Source organism: Aplidium turbinatum, chromosome 18 (genome assembly GCF_918807975.1).
Source record: "Aplidium turbinatum chromosome 18, kaAplTurb1.1, whole genome shotgun sequence".
Taxonomy (NCBI): Eukaryota; Metazoa; Chordata; class Ascidiacea; order Aplousobranchia; family Polyclinidae; genus Aplidium; species Aplidium turbinatum.
The window spans coordinates 8,681,912-8,696,862 of record NC_137489.1 but is presented as its reverse complement, the minus strand read 5'-3'; the positions used below and the strand labels follow the sequence as shown (position 1 = coordinate 8,696,862).

The 14,951-nt window shown below is 38.5% G+C and overlaps 1 protein-coding gene across 1 annotated transcript; it reads left to right on the top strand.

Annotated features, from left to right (window-relative positions):
* The first annotated feature begins 735 nt into the window (after positions 1-735).
* Positions 736-14,340, top strand: LOC145787418 (ferritin heavy chain-like). Its single transcript, XM_082599161.1, has 8 exons — positions 736-845; positions 1,040-1,150; positions 8,745-8,837; positions 9,207-9,353; positions 10,140-10,246; positions 10,592-10,667; positions 11,974-12,075; positions 12,746-14,340. The coding sequence occupies exons 2-8, from the start codon at positions 1,085-1,087 to the stop codon at positions 12,890-12,892; spliced, it is 738 nt and encodes a 245-aa protein (XP_082455287.1). The 5' UTR covers positions 736-845; positions 1,040-1,084; the 3' UTR covers positions 12,893-14,340.
* The last annotated feature ends 611 nt before the right edge of the window (positions 14,341-14,951 follow it).

Here is a 14,951-nt window from a genome sequence, read left to right as displayed (position 1 = left end):
TTACTATATTTAAAGACAGCCCACAGAATTATATGGCAAAGGAATTCAATCTAAAATCAAGATCAATGTTTAGTGACACATCATAATAGTGGATGCCAATGCATACAGGGCCATTGAGAGAATAATTTTGGACGGTACCAATGAAATCCTCGCAGCTAAAATCAAGACACTTTTGAAAAATGCTTTAATCCAAAGAATCCGCGGTGATTTCTTCAAGTTTCTGGGCCCCTTGAAAAGGTTACAGCCCCCTAAAATCACCCCGGGTCTAAAAGTACCCCCTGATTAGGAAAAGGATTTAAAGTTGGTCTAATCTAGCAAGAACATGATCCTTAACTATGTGCCTGGCTGGCGTATTGTGCATTAAAGTCTTTCGCAATCATCCTTGTGCTGTTGTGCAACATTTCGCTGTGTAAGCAAGTCGTAAACAAACAATTGCTGCTGAGTAAATAATAAATTGCTTCACAGTGCAATGTACAAAACTCATCTTGTGTGTTAGATATTCTAGCTTGAAACATTTGTCGTTTTTATATCTGCAAACGTTCAATCAATGTAAAAACGACGGACTTTATTCGCTAGGGTTGGCGTCAGCAAGCTTATCAACTGTTATTAAACTTTTCGCAAACGCAAACGGATGGTGGCAATAGACATCAGCAATAAATCTGCCTTTTTCACTTGTGGTCTGGTCAGCATGTAAGTTGCATGACTGCGAGAACGAAATGCAATTTCGCAAGTGCGGTGACCGTGATGCGCCAATTTTGAGAAACAGTGGCTGCATCAATCCACCGCAAAGTTCGCTTGAATTGTTTTTGACATGCCAATACCGCAGCAGTGAGCTATTTGCTGAGGTAAGTTTTGCTGCCAGTGTCAGCACTGATATAGCAATAAGCGTCAGCCATTGGTACTGAAACATGAATTTGTTGGAAAGAACAACAACGCATAGTTATGGCGAAAAAACTAAAAAGTGTTAAAAGTGATTGTTAAAAGCAATGGTTTTGATGAGCTTTGTAGCCTAAGTTAAACACAGTTTATTTAAATGCAGGAACCGTCCCTAGGCTAATTGTTTACAAAAACGCTAGTTGCAACGATGAAGTTGGCTTTTTCCTGTGTTTTGCTGTTTGTGTGGGTTTCTACCGTCTCAGCTGACTGTCACGTGAGTATTGACGATTTCTTTTTGTTCAACTTTAACTGTAGGCTGTAGCTGAATTGTGTTTTGTGTCTTGTAAATCATTTTCGCCGTTTTCCGATTAAGTCGGCCTAACTTGGAGGCATTCTTCTTTTTAAACATTAAAGTTTTCCACCTTTTCCTTTTGTTTGCTGTAATTCATTTCCACAATATCGTTTCTTCTGCATTCTGATAAAGAAAAATAAATTGAATTGAATTGGTCCTTTATTTCAAATGTTTTAATCTCTACACTCTGAATCTCTACACTCTACCCACACTCTACACTCTGAAGGTTCTTGGTTCGAAGCAAGTCAAAAACACGGGGCTTATATGAAGTCTTCTGTAGTTCTGTCACTGTCAGTAACGTTTGGATCTAGGATCACTTGGTTACGTGCCCTGCCGCTGTGATAAAGACACGTGGTCTGGTAAAAAGCGAAACCTGAGTTTCGTGACAAAAATATTGACTCAAAATAACCATCGATGAGATGATAGTCTAATAGGCTACAGTGGTTCCCAAAGTGGGCGCCAGCGCCCCCCTGGGGGCGTTTGCGACCATGAGGGGGGCGCTAACTATAAAGTGGGCGATTCGGGGGCGCTGATAGTAAATCGGGGCAGTTACGAGAAGAGCATTGCAAAGCATTTTTTTGTCATGTTTTGCTTCAAAAAAATACAAAAGACGGTGGTTATAAGAGCTCTGTGGCAGATATTGTGGCAATTATGTTGGCAACGTCGTTTCGCAGTGCCTCACAAGTTAGTTGAGGTCGTAACGTAACGCATGACAATTTGAAGCACTCCCATTACGCAAATTCCATCTTACAATCTGAGAGTATTTTGATTTAGCGTTCGTCTTAATCTATCTTTGAAGTCTGTCATCAAAGCAGTAAATAAAACTAAAGCGCACGCTCTGAATATACGCTTATTCAAACGATTGTGCAATGAGAATGATGAAGCTTTTGAGCGCTTACTACTCCACACCGAAGCACGATGACTTTCCAAGAGAAATTGCCTTGCACGATTTTATTCGCTGTTTGAAACTGTCGTGGAATTTCTACAAAGTTGTGACCCTGGCCTTGCGAATGACGTCCTGGTTGTGAGAAATGATATCGCCTACTTGTCAGACATATTTTTCAAATTTAATGAATTGAAATTATCCCTTCAGGGTAACGAAATCTCGTGTTGTAAGCCTATCAGCGAAATTTAGCTAAACGAGAATTTGACAAAGGCATATCTGATGTTGATGTAGAGACGTACAGCAATCATCTTCAAGAAGTACACAAAGGCATGGGAGTTCGATTCCAGGATGTATTCCAGTTAGTAATCCATGACTGGATAATCCACCCATTCTGTGAAATTTTCGAACATGGAATTCTTGAGGAGGAACTGATAACATTGCAAAGCGATTTTGCACTCAAACCGAAGTTCAATATCTCGTATCAATTGTTCTGGCTACAGAACCAAATCAAAGAGAAATGCGCTCACGTGTAGAATCGGGTCAAAGTTTCTATCATTGCCTTTCCCAGCTCATACTTGGTGGAGCGTGCTTTCAGTGCCGTGACAACGCTTCTGGATAACAAAAGAAACCGTCTTGACATAGTTAGACGGGGAGACTTAAAATTGTTCCTATCCAAACTGAAACTCGATATCAAGAGGCTGATGACATTGCACCAACCTCATCTGTCTCATCAGAGTTGGACTTTAAGTTGTGATGAATGGAAAATAACTTTGGTTCTACTTTTTTTGTCAAAGGGGGCGTTTGATACTCTGTTCGTTGTCCAGGGGGGCGCTATTAAAAAAAAGTTTGGGAAACACTTAACAATCATTCGCTATCTCCGCTTGCAGCAGATTGCGCATCAACATGGGTTACTTGACAGGGTTCCATGTGATTTTATGAGCCGTACTGCTTCCATGCTGGCTCAAGGCAGATTGGAAGAGGGTGATATATCACCAGATTAGTACCCGATTTATCCTCACTGCGTTATGCAAGAAAGAACACAATCGGTACCCTTTTTTAAGTCTTTGGTATGACCCGACCTGGAATTGAACCCAGGGCTACCAGCAGTCCAGCACCAAAGCCGAAGACGATAACCACTGAGCCACGGGTGCTGGTCAGTGTTGGGCGCGAGAACTCATTTTTCAGTTCTTCTTCTATCGAGTCTTCTAAAGTTTGTTGATACACCACAGATTGACACATTCTTTCGCAACGGAGTTGTACACTGACAGGTCCCACCTACTGCACCGGGTGGCAAGCCGAGGGCAAACAAGAAGGTGGTCCGCTGTTTGGGGCTCGGTGCCACAGATACATACAGCAGGGCCCGTGTCGTAGCCCCACTCCACCATTGCAGACTTAGTACGTCCAACACCGGTTCGGAGTCGATTTAATGTTTTCCACTTTGCCCAAGGAGCGTTTGCTCCTGGGGGGAGGGACTCTGATGGTGGGATCTTCATTTCAGTGTATGATGGGTCGTTTTCGAATTGTTGTTTCCATTGCTTAAGTCTTGTTTCTTCTTTTGTTGAGGTTAGTGGCTGAACGTCTGTTAGGAAGCTTTTTCTTGATTTCAACCGGGTTTGTGCAGCAGTTTTTCCATATAGAGGATGTTTTTCATCACATATTTGTTTTAGCCTTTCAGCTTGACTGCTAACGTCTCTTCTTATGTATGGTGGTGCAATACCAGCAAGCAGATAAAGTTTGTTGGTATTTGTGGGCTTCAGACACCCAGTAATAAGACGACAAGAATGATTGAGTACAGAGTTAAGCTTCGATGAGTGACAGGACCTGTTCCAAACAGGGCATGCATATTCTGCTGTGGAGTAGCACAGAGCCAATGCGGTCATTCTGAGGGTTTGTGGATTAGTGCCCCACCCAGAGTTGGTAAGCTTTCTCAGGATATTGTTTCTGGTGTTAACCTTAGCCTTTGTGTTTTCAATGTGCTTTTTGTAGCTGAGAGTACGGTCCAGTGTCACTCCAAGGTAGACGGGGTTAGGGCAATGTTCCAGCTCTGTTCCCGACCAGGAGATTTTGAGGGTCCTTGTAGCTTCTCTGTTTTTTAGGTGGAAAGAACATACTTGTGTCTTTGAAGGGTTAGCTTTGAGGTGATTGTTGGTGTGATATTGTGTTAACTCCTCGAGCGACTTTGTAAGGTTTTGTTCTATAGCAACAAAGGTCTTTTCTTGTGATGTTATGCATAGATCATCGGCGTATATAAACCGCTTAGTGTGTTGATCTATCGGCTGATCGTTGGTGTATTTTTTAGTTAAGCGATAACGATAATCGATAAACGAAAAATGGCTAAAGCGATAACGATAAATCAAAAAAAAGTTAAGCGATAACGATAAGCGATAAATTAGCGCCGATAATGTCCGATAACGATAATTTTTTTTCTTGATTAGCGCTGCCCCATCCCATGCAGCACGAACTGTTTTCATCAACATGACGAAAAATCGAACATAATATACTGTAAAGGGACAAAACTTTTTGTAAGTTATGCATGAATAGAATCGCAACAGCGGCAGTAGGTATCGAATCTTCAACCTCTTGATCCAGAATCAAACCACTGAGGTAACCGCCGTGCTTATAATTACACCTTCAGATACCAGTTGGATGCTTTTATCAATTGAGTTACACTGCCGCTTACGTGCAGTAGGAAAAATAATTAAATCAAATGAAAATACCATAAAAAATTCCAAACTTTGTATTTTGCTTTCTGCTTAAAGGGCTGTTTACAGCAAAGTCAGCAATAGTTGAAAAAATTCCAAAAAACGCAAAATGCTTGAAAATTTATCAGTAATCTTAAGCGTTATTGGTAGTAAAAATGTGCATACTGTGAAATCCATCAAGCTTGTCAAATTAGTCGTGTTCGTTTTAGAAAAATAACATAGTTATCGTAATTTACTGATAATTTTAGATAATCTTTTTGTTTTCTTTGTGAACACCATCATTAAAGCAATGGCAGAACGCTGAGTTGTTGAGATAAGAATTACAATATAGGCACTGTATTAGTGGGAATAAAAATATTTGATTGAGGTAGGCTAGGTCGCATAGGTAAATGAGAAAGGTTATACTGTATTTAGCATAATTTTACCACGCAACTCGATGCGCCTATTGTCATGCAAAACCTACTACAAGATGCAACAAATGTGATGTCGGTCTGCATGTCAAATGCTTCAAGCAATATCATATTCCGCAATGACTTGTTTCAGTGATATTGTGTTACTTTGCTAATTTTCATCTTCATATTTTTTGAACTTTTATTTTAATAAAATGCTCGATGACAATAATGACATGACAATACATGAACAGGCACTAGGAAAATTGCCCGTCGGATAATTGCCCGTCGGATAATTGCCCGCCGGAAAATTGCCTACCGGAAAATTTCTCGTGTGGGAATATTGCCCGCCAGAAAATTGCTCGTGTGGGAACATTGCCGTCGAGAAAATTGCCACCCGGAAAATTGCCACCCGGAAATTGCCCGTCTTTGAGTAAGAAAATAGCTGCGAAAAAAAGTCCAGCTGGAGCCTGTATTGAACCATTGTTCCTCAAATAGTTTAAACTTAGCACCCAGCTGTGATAAAAGGCGTGATAAATTTTAATCTGCAAATGCAAAACTAAATGAAAAAATGCTTCTGGGGAATATAAATATCAACTCTCTATCTCATACCGACAAAAGTATACAGCTTTACACTGAGTTCTGAGGACAGTCTTCTTTCAGATTAAGCTATTGTCTCAAATTTTGTCACCCCAAAATGGTAACCGTCATAAAAAGTGAGCGCGGAAAAGACTTTCTTGTAAATGAATTGATGGATGTATTCTCATTATTTGCCTTCTGTATGATCGCTTTGGTTAACACATGAGCAACAATAGTAATCATGTAAATTTCTGATATCAATTAAACCTTTCCCATACTTGTCATTCCCGCATGAAAGTTGTTGCTACTTTCAATGTCTAAATGATAAATTTATGATGTGATGTGCCTTTATTACTGCGAATTATCTAATGTACATTTTCAAGTTTGCTACAGATTAAAGTAGGCTACTTCATGAATTTCGCCTAATACATGACAAAGATCAGTGTCAAAACGTGATAATTAAATCTCGTCGCACCAATCTGGTTGCAAGGGTGCTAAGTTTAGACTATTTGAAGAACAATGGTTCAATACAGACTCACAACTGAATTTTTTTGCAGCTATTTCTTACTCAAAGACGGGCAATTTTCCGGGTGGCAATTTTCTCGACGGCAATCTTCCCACACGGGCAAGTTTCCGGCAGGCAATATTCCCACACGGGCAATTTTCCGGCGGGCAATTTTCCGACGGGCAATCTTCCTGTCACGACATGAACAAGACATTTCCCATTTATCACTTTGAGCGATAAGTAAAATGTAATAACGCTTAAGCATTACGCACAAGAAACTTGTGAAATTTGATAACGGATTTGCCTAGCGTCTGATATATAGGACGTTTTTTTTTCTCAAAAAGTACAAACACAACGAGGAAAAAAATAATTGTGATATGTTCTTTAGGTCATCATCATCAACAGTATCATAGCCGATGCGGCCTTTGATGAACTAGATGCTCAGTTCGTAAATTTTTCCAGTGTTCCCTTTGTCGCGCAGTGTCCCAAAGTGTTCTTGGTTGGCTGATTGATGTATTGAAATTGGATATAAATGTTGTTCTTTGTCTGCCACGAGCACGTTTCCCGAGAAGGCGGCCGCTTAGACAGAGATTTTCGAAATCTTCCTTTCTGATAATGTGACCGAGAAATTTGAGTTGCCTTTGAGTTATGTTGTTCAATAGTTCCTTATCTTGATGTACTTGGTTCAAAACTTCTGCATTTGTGATCATAATTAGGTCATAATTATGCAATATTTAAATTTTCCGAAAATTTTTTTAAGTATTTCACTTTCGGTACAAATGGGTTAACTTTTTAAGTTAAATGGCACTTACGAATTTGGTTATTATTTTTGGATTAAAGTTATATCGCCGAGCTAGAAACAAATCGATCTTATAGTCTATAACCGATCTTGTGTTGTTATTGTGTGTGAATTTTGTCTTTTAATCTGAGTTTGTGACGTAACCGCACGTCTCAAGGCAAGTTCTTGTAATTTTAGTTAATCTACTCATCTAAAGATTTAATGCGCTTAAAACAGTAAGTTTCATGTTTTGACGCGAGGGATTTTATTTTTTTACGACAATCACTAAAAACTAACACTTCTAACGAAAAAAGAAAACACAAGAATAAAATAGTTGATCGTGAGGTGGCGCGAAAGACTGTGTTTCCGATGTAAAAGCGGCCTCGTATTGCGACACTTTCACAAACCACTTGCCAATTTCTTTCGCTTCGCTTCAAAGGAATCTGTACTGTCTGTGCGCTTACATTTCAATTGTAAAATTCACTCGCGATTGCCGATTGCAGCAAAACCACAAGAGACTTGTTGCATGCATTTCATTGCATTGCAATTTGCAACTCTAAAAATTATTGTGTTGTCAGGGCCGTCGCTGCAGGGGGGCGTGCCCCCTCCCTTGACAACGACCTGTGCACATACACTTCAGGCACTAAAGAAGAACTGGTTTTAATTTTAGTTTCATTAACTAGGTGGCTAGTAAAAATATTACTTTTCATGGTCTTTCCACTTGTGTGTTGATCCGAAATAAAATTTATCGGCGATTAATTATCGGCGATAATCAAATATTGCCTTTGGCGATAACGATAAACGATAACTGAAAAAATAATTGAGCAATAACGATAAGCGATAAAAATTTATCGCCGATAATTATCGCCGGTAAATTATCGCCGATAATGCCCATCACTGGTGCTGGTGATAGTCTATATGCTGTCCAATTGGTTCCCGAGTCCGATAGGAACTAAACTCTAGAGGCTAGAGCAGTGCTTCCCAACCGGTGGGTCGCGAAGCATTTTAAAATGTTAATGAATGTTAAGATGTTCTAAAAAAAATACCAACATTACTATGGATCTCACAAGCCGCAGTTTGGTCTTGAACAGCACTGCGCTTTCGCCATCGCTACTCTTATCTTCGCTTTACTTGTTGACATTCCATTTTCATAAATTGTGCACCCTGTTTTCTATTAGATCGGGAAATTATTGCATTATCATTACGTAATAATTATGCAACGAGGTAACAAATATGTAACAATTAGACGTGTTGTGTCGCATTAACTATTTCAGTAAGTACGCCAGTAGTAAAGATGCCATAATAAAGATGTCATATCTCATTGTGGGTCGCACAATAAAACTTGCATTAATAGTGGGTCGCGAACTGAAAAAGGTTGGGAAGCACTGCTATAGAGTGTTTCGAAAGTTTTTATAACGCAAAAATGTTAATTCTTGGCTGTGTGTCACTGTCATCCTATCTACACTTCGAAGACTATTATATTATGATGCTTCGAAAATACGTATAGCCTACTGTCCAAATGCCCACTAGCCTACAATATTTTGAAAATCATAGTCTGAACTAAACTTATAAATAATTTCAGGTCAACTAGCTAATGATCCTATATCAATACCATAAACCTTTTGCAAATTAGTTTTCACAGCTATCATCTCAATTTATGGTTCATGCATCATACAGGATAAGATCAAGTGCTATGAGAATCAAGTCAATAAGCTTGTAAACGATCAGATTGGAGTAGAGTTGAAAGGTCACTACACCTATCTATATTTGGTAAGCGCAATATGCTAGCGCTTTTATTCTACGGCTATTTGTTACCGATGCTTTTTTTTTGGTGCTGTACCAATATGGCAATCTTGTCTGATGCACACTATTACTAATAATAAAAATAATTTTAAATAATAATAAAAACAGTTGTAGGCTCAGTAGCAAACAGAGAATGTTGTTGATATGTAAACTCATTAAGGTGGCCTACAATGCAATTCAATTCTGAGCTACAATACAATGCAAATCAGAGAGTCGATTTCCGTAACTTCTAATTTTTAAGTTGTTGCTGGGCAATAGACCTACCAGAGTTTGTCCAAAAACACCTTTATGGTTTTATTATGACATTGAAAGCAAGTTGTTTGTCCTTTGTTTCAGTCGTACCGTTTCTTGCAAGTAGATCGATATTACCCAAAAGTATCGAAATACTTTCGAGAAAAGTCAGATGAAGAAATGCAGCATGCTGAAAGATTTATTACGTATCAAAATCAGCGAGGCGGAACGTTCGATGTTGGACCAGTAGATGTGAGTAAAATGTTATTGCCATAGCGGTGTATTTTCACAGACCTTCACAACCTGCGAACTGCAAGCCTGCCTGACTGAAGGCCGATGTACTTATTCAATTTTGAACTCTAAGCTAAATTTACTTTATAAAAACGACAGTTTTGACAATCCTAATTGCCGAAGTGTGATCATTGAATCTCAAATCACTACAAAACTCCTAATTTAACGTTGAAAAAAATGACAAATTTTTTCTCAATTACCAGTGCTGCCAGACGTTTTTTGGATTTCCAGCATAAGTACCAAAACTTAGTAGCCTACGTTAATTGAATCGTAGCAATAGCACTAAAGTGACTGAAAATCGCACAAAATATAGCCTACACAAAAACTATATTTATTAACTAACAAACTATAAACTTATACTAGTGATTTTGGCTACTAACAGATCGGCCTTTAATGAAATTTTAAGCTGCACCTTGTCATAGCCTGTGTATAAAGTACGCCATGGTTATTTACTTATAGGCTTATAGCCTACCAACAAAAATATCCCAACTTTTATGAAAAGATGATTAGAATTATATTAGTAAGTTGTTAATCTGAGTGCTGTTCTGTTTTGAACGAAATTGTTGAAAACGATTCAACATGGCACTTGACTATCTCCGAATAATTGTCACAAAGTTCAAACTGACTTTTTTTCACCAAAATTAGATTATGTAATAGGCTACAGAGCAAATAAAATCTTTTTTTTTGTAAATTTACAACTTGTATTGTTTAACCAAGTCTGCAACATTTATCTTGATTTTCTATTAGCGAAAAACTGATGGCCATTGTTCCAACGTCCGCACCTTAAAACAAGGATTTTCTTGTGCAAAGGAACTTGAAATGGACGTCACTCGAGCTTTGACCAAGTTACTCAGGTAACAAAGTGTGGCCCGCGTATGCGCATGCCAGTCTCACTAACAGTGGCGTAAACAAGGGGGCATTGATCCGTGAATTTAATATTTCCTTGGTTTTTAACAATATTGTAATTTTCCATAACATATTGAATGGGAATGCCGTACTTTACTTTGATAAAGTTCTGAAAATTTTTATTTATAAAGTTCTGAAACATCATTTATTTTGAATAAATTATTTGAACAAGTTTTGACATTCAATGCTAAAACGTATGAAATACCGTCAGGGTAAGTTGCTTAGTTAATCATGTAATTTGTTGGTATGTAACTACTAAAAGTAAGTCCGCTTCAATTTCTTTTTACTTGCAGTGATGTGACTGACGTGACCAAACTTGAAAACTGCAGCAATCTTTCTCATTCTCTAAGAGACCTTATTCTAGCACAGGTTAGCTGCCTTTGATACCGTTTTTCGATTTGATGAATTGTTTATTTGTAGTTATTTGTTATTTTGTAGTTGTTTATTTGTATTTGTCTATTTATAGAGTAGTGGATATAAAACGCTAGCTAGGCCTTCCAGTGGGGGGTCTGGGGGGCCTCCCCCAGAAGTTTTTGAAAAACACTTCCAATTTGGTGCGCTCTGAGAGCATTTCCAAAACAAATCAAAAATAAAAATCTGTCAAATTGTGCTTCGCCTATGTCGTGATCATACATTCATTTAATGTTTAGAAGTCATAAACAATCTTAATTTTAACGTTGCAGGACCAAAATCCAGTGTTGGACATGGAATAATAGTTGTCTAAATATTTAATTCGTCATGAATGTTCATTCTCAGATATTCAGTTAGGCCTACACTACAAAAACTAACGCTTAGGCCTAAACATTACAACCGCAAGCAATTTGTACAAAAAGCTGGATAAGTTTGCCTCTTGCGTATAGAAGCTTAACGAACTAAATATTGCATCCGCACCTGTACGTTCATTGGCGAAGTAACGTTATATCAACGCTGTAAAAAGGGCAAAGGCATGACTATGAAAGCTAGTAGAGTAGGCTAAAGTACATGGCGAGGAGACATCAAACAACAGCAACAAGCTTTTTGGCATTATGATGCTGTGCGTGTACAGTGACGAGACGAGAGACCATTCTGTGCGTATGACCAGTTAGTCTAGCGATTGAACGCATTGACGTCACTGGGAAAGCAACTCTAACCATAACACATCTGATTGGCTAAGCAGCTGGTGACGTTTTGCAAAACGAGTGAGGATTGGATAAAACGAAGGCGTTTTTTGACGTTTTTGGACGTGGGGAAAGCAACTTTGCAAGTTGATTTCCCTGAAGCCTCAGTGGTTGTTTCTGACAGGAGCGTTTGCGTTAATTGGCATTTATAGGCAAGACATGCGGTTTGGTGAGGACTTAGACTACTCACAAGCGTTACGAGTAATTCTAGTCACGAACACAGTAATTTTCAAGTTAAAATAGACGTGATAAAAATAATAAGAAGTTAAACCTAGAATTCAGTCATTATATTTTGCATAGTTTTCGCTCAGGTAAACACTGCTTTCCTTGCTTTCCCTCACCGATCGTCACTGACTTAGATGTACTTTAAATGTAGCTTAGTGAGGTTTTCTTAAAAGGATCTTGATTGTGTGACCGAGAATTTCCTTAGTACCGGCCAAATTATCTCCTCAGTGGTCTTGTTTATATTACACCCTTCACCTTCTGAAACCGATTGATGTTAAGAATTTTTTTCACAGCCCATCGTTGTGACCTACCGAAAAGGTGAGCTAACAATTACGGAGCATCTGTACGAAACCTCCTGCGCTGCACCAACTTTCGATAAAGTCGAATATGTTGAGGTTTGGAATTTTTATTTGCAACGTTAGTGTAATATTTAGGAACGTACACACGTTTCACTGCAACACGTTATGCTCAATAGCTTATCTATGTCCACCACAACACTTAAAAGGTGGTGCATGATTTTCGACTTTGACTTCTGTGGACTAACGGTATGATATTCGTCTTTGATTTTAACTTGATAAATTGTGCGGTAAAACTAGGCAACGTAGCCTACGCACTTGCACCAATTAGGCCTACATTAAAATATAAAAGCTCTTTTTTGCAGTTTACGTGCGGCAATCTTTCGGTGACACAGTAGGCTATCCTGATAAAAAGCAATCGTTTTTATTTTTTATATTTTTTTATGTTGTATTTGTTTTACTATACTCCTAGTGAGAATAGCCTATTGTAAACACTTCATCAAAAGTTCAATCTGTCAAGATATAAGAATATGTTTATTTTTAAGCCGGCCATATGTGCATCGCTTGCCAAAACATGTTCTAGGCTTCCAAAATATGTTAGTCGACCAGCTACTAACAATTTACTTTATCAATAGGGTTATTTAAGTAAGATCAAAATTTCGTGTCATTTTATGAGTCCTTTACGTGGGGATTGAGGGAACGACTACCAACCCTGAAACGAGCTTTCTATTTATTCATCAAAGAGTCAACTATCACCACTTTGTTTCAGCTTGCTGAGATGATATCCCACGAGTTTTTGGGACATCAAATTGAAGACACTAAAGAGCTTGCAAACTTTGAAGCTACGCTCAAAGGATTTAGAAGTGAAAATGAAAAATTGGGAAGTTTCTTGGCGGATAAGAATTTTGATTTGTGAACAATTGCAACGGATAGTCGACGTCTTCAAAGCGTCCACATGAAATGAAAACCTTACGATGACATTTAGCTACAGTAAATTTTGTATGATTTAATTGTGCGTCGAAAACTGCTCTCTTCTTACTTGACCGCCCCTCAAGGTTGCTTAAGGAGAATTTCAATTTTAGATTTTAAAGTCCTTAAGCAACCTTGAGGGACGATTCACTCACCATTGAAGAGACGTAAGAATGTAGCCTACCAATCTGTAGTTTTTCTAAAGTTTTCTTAAGTGATGCAACTTAATATGAAATGAGATTGTTCTTTGATCATCTATCCAACAAACACGCATCGTTTTTTTAACGTTGCAAAATTTGGAAACGCTTTAAAAGAAGCTTCCCAAAAAAGGTCAGATGAAATTATCCATTGTTCGCCCCTATAGCTCACTTGGTTAGCGCTTGACTTTGTGAACGAAGAAGCTTCAAGATCAAGCTGGCTCAACTCTCGCGGTGTGCGCTTGAGCGACGCAGCAACAAGACTGTTTATTTATTAAGATCACTTAGATCAGCTCTTAATCTAACTGTCTTGAAGTTAGCCTTTGGTTTGCTCCTTGGCAGGGTTGGAAGTTACGACTATTTGTCACTATTCGATAGCGTTATTTGTTGCTTTCTGAATATCGAATGCTTATACCTATTCCTTTTAAAAATAAATATCGAATGCGCGTTATTCACTGCTTTTTTATGCAAGCAACGAAAGCATTGGGCCTATTCGTTTTTCACTAATCGACATTTAGGAGAACTGCTGAATCATTTTTTTGTTGTTCACTTACTTCGTCGTCAAAACGAATTTACGAGATTTAGTTTTCGAATTACTATCCAATCTAGTTCCCTAAAGGTTATCGAACTTTAAAAGAGTTAGGAAAATTTTGCGGCAACATAGTTCAGAAAAACCATGCCAGTGAGAGTCGTTAACAGTCAATCAATCAATAGTTTATTTGTCAGTAACAGGAACATAGTACATGTTTGAAATATGCATATACATAATGCTAAAGTTGCACAAGTTCCCATACCGACAGGGAGACAACGAGACGACCATACGGTCTACTAGTCAATTGCTACCCTAGTGTTGCCAACCTTTTGGTTTTCCCGCAAGTTAGGGCTTGTTTTTTTTCGAGTTTGCATTTTTTTTTTGAGTTTGCGGGTTGCTTGTTATTTTTTTAAAATTATTTTTAGTAATTGTTATTCATTGTTTTTTTTAAAGTATCGATAGCGGAAAGTCATTGCTTTTTTGAGCACTATCGAATAGTGAAACAGCCATTGCTTTTTGACTAACGACTTCCAACCCTGCTCCTTGGTTATTTTAAGGTTAACTTAGAAACGTTGCTTAAAGGAATACAGTGGGGTAGATAGTATTTCAACTTTTAATTTGGATAGTTTTCGAGCACGTTGTCCATAAATAAAACAATAAAACTGTCTTGAAAGGTGCGCAATTTATATTGCTAATTATGTCGCTCCAAAATTAAACAACTCATGAAGAGATCGACAAACGTTTGAACAATTTTCAAACATACAGCAGGTTAGGTCCCATCCAGGTTCTCACTATAAGCTTTCAGTATTAGTTAGACTAGAGTGGCCAGTTCTTTTTTCTCGGAAAGTCGTCCTGGCAGCAGCTCATTCCAACAAATCCTTTGGAAATGCTGACTTACCAGCAGTGGCGTAGCTAGGGGGAGGGGGGGGCGGACCGCCCCGGGCAACACGTCTGGGGGAGGCACTTTCAGACTACGATTTTTGATTTTGATTATAATCTGATCGGGGACGAATCTGATAAAAAAACGCATTTCATTTTCACATGCTTTTTCTTGAAGGGGCGGCAAAATCTGAATCCGCCCCGGGCGGCACATTCCCTAGCATTCCCTAGCTACGCCACTGTTTACCAGCACAAAGAAACATGGCTTCTTGGACATATAACGGTCTTTGGCAGGCAACAAATACAATAATTAGAGTAGAAATGCCTGCCACGTCCGTGAAAACAAACGCGAGATAATGGAAAAATAACTTCCAAACCCAAAAGAGGGCAGTCGAGCC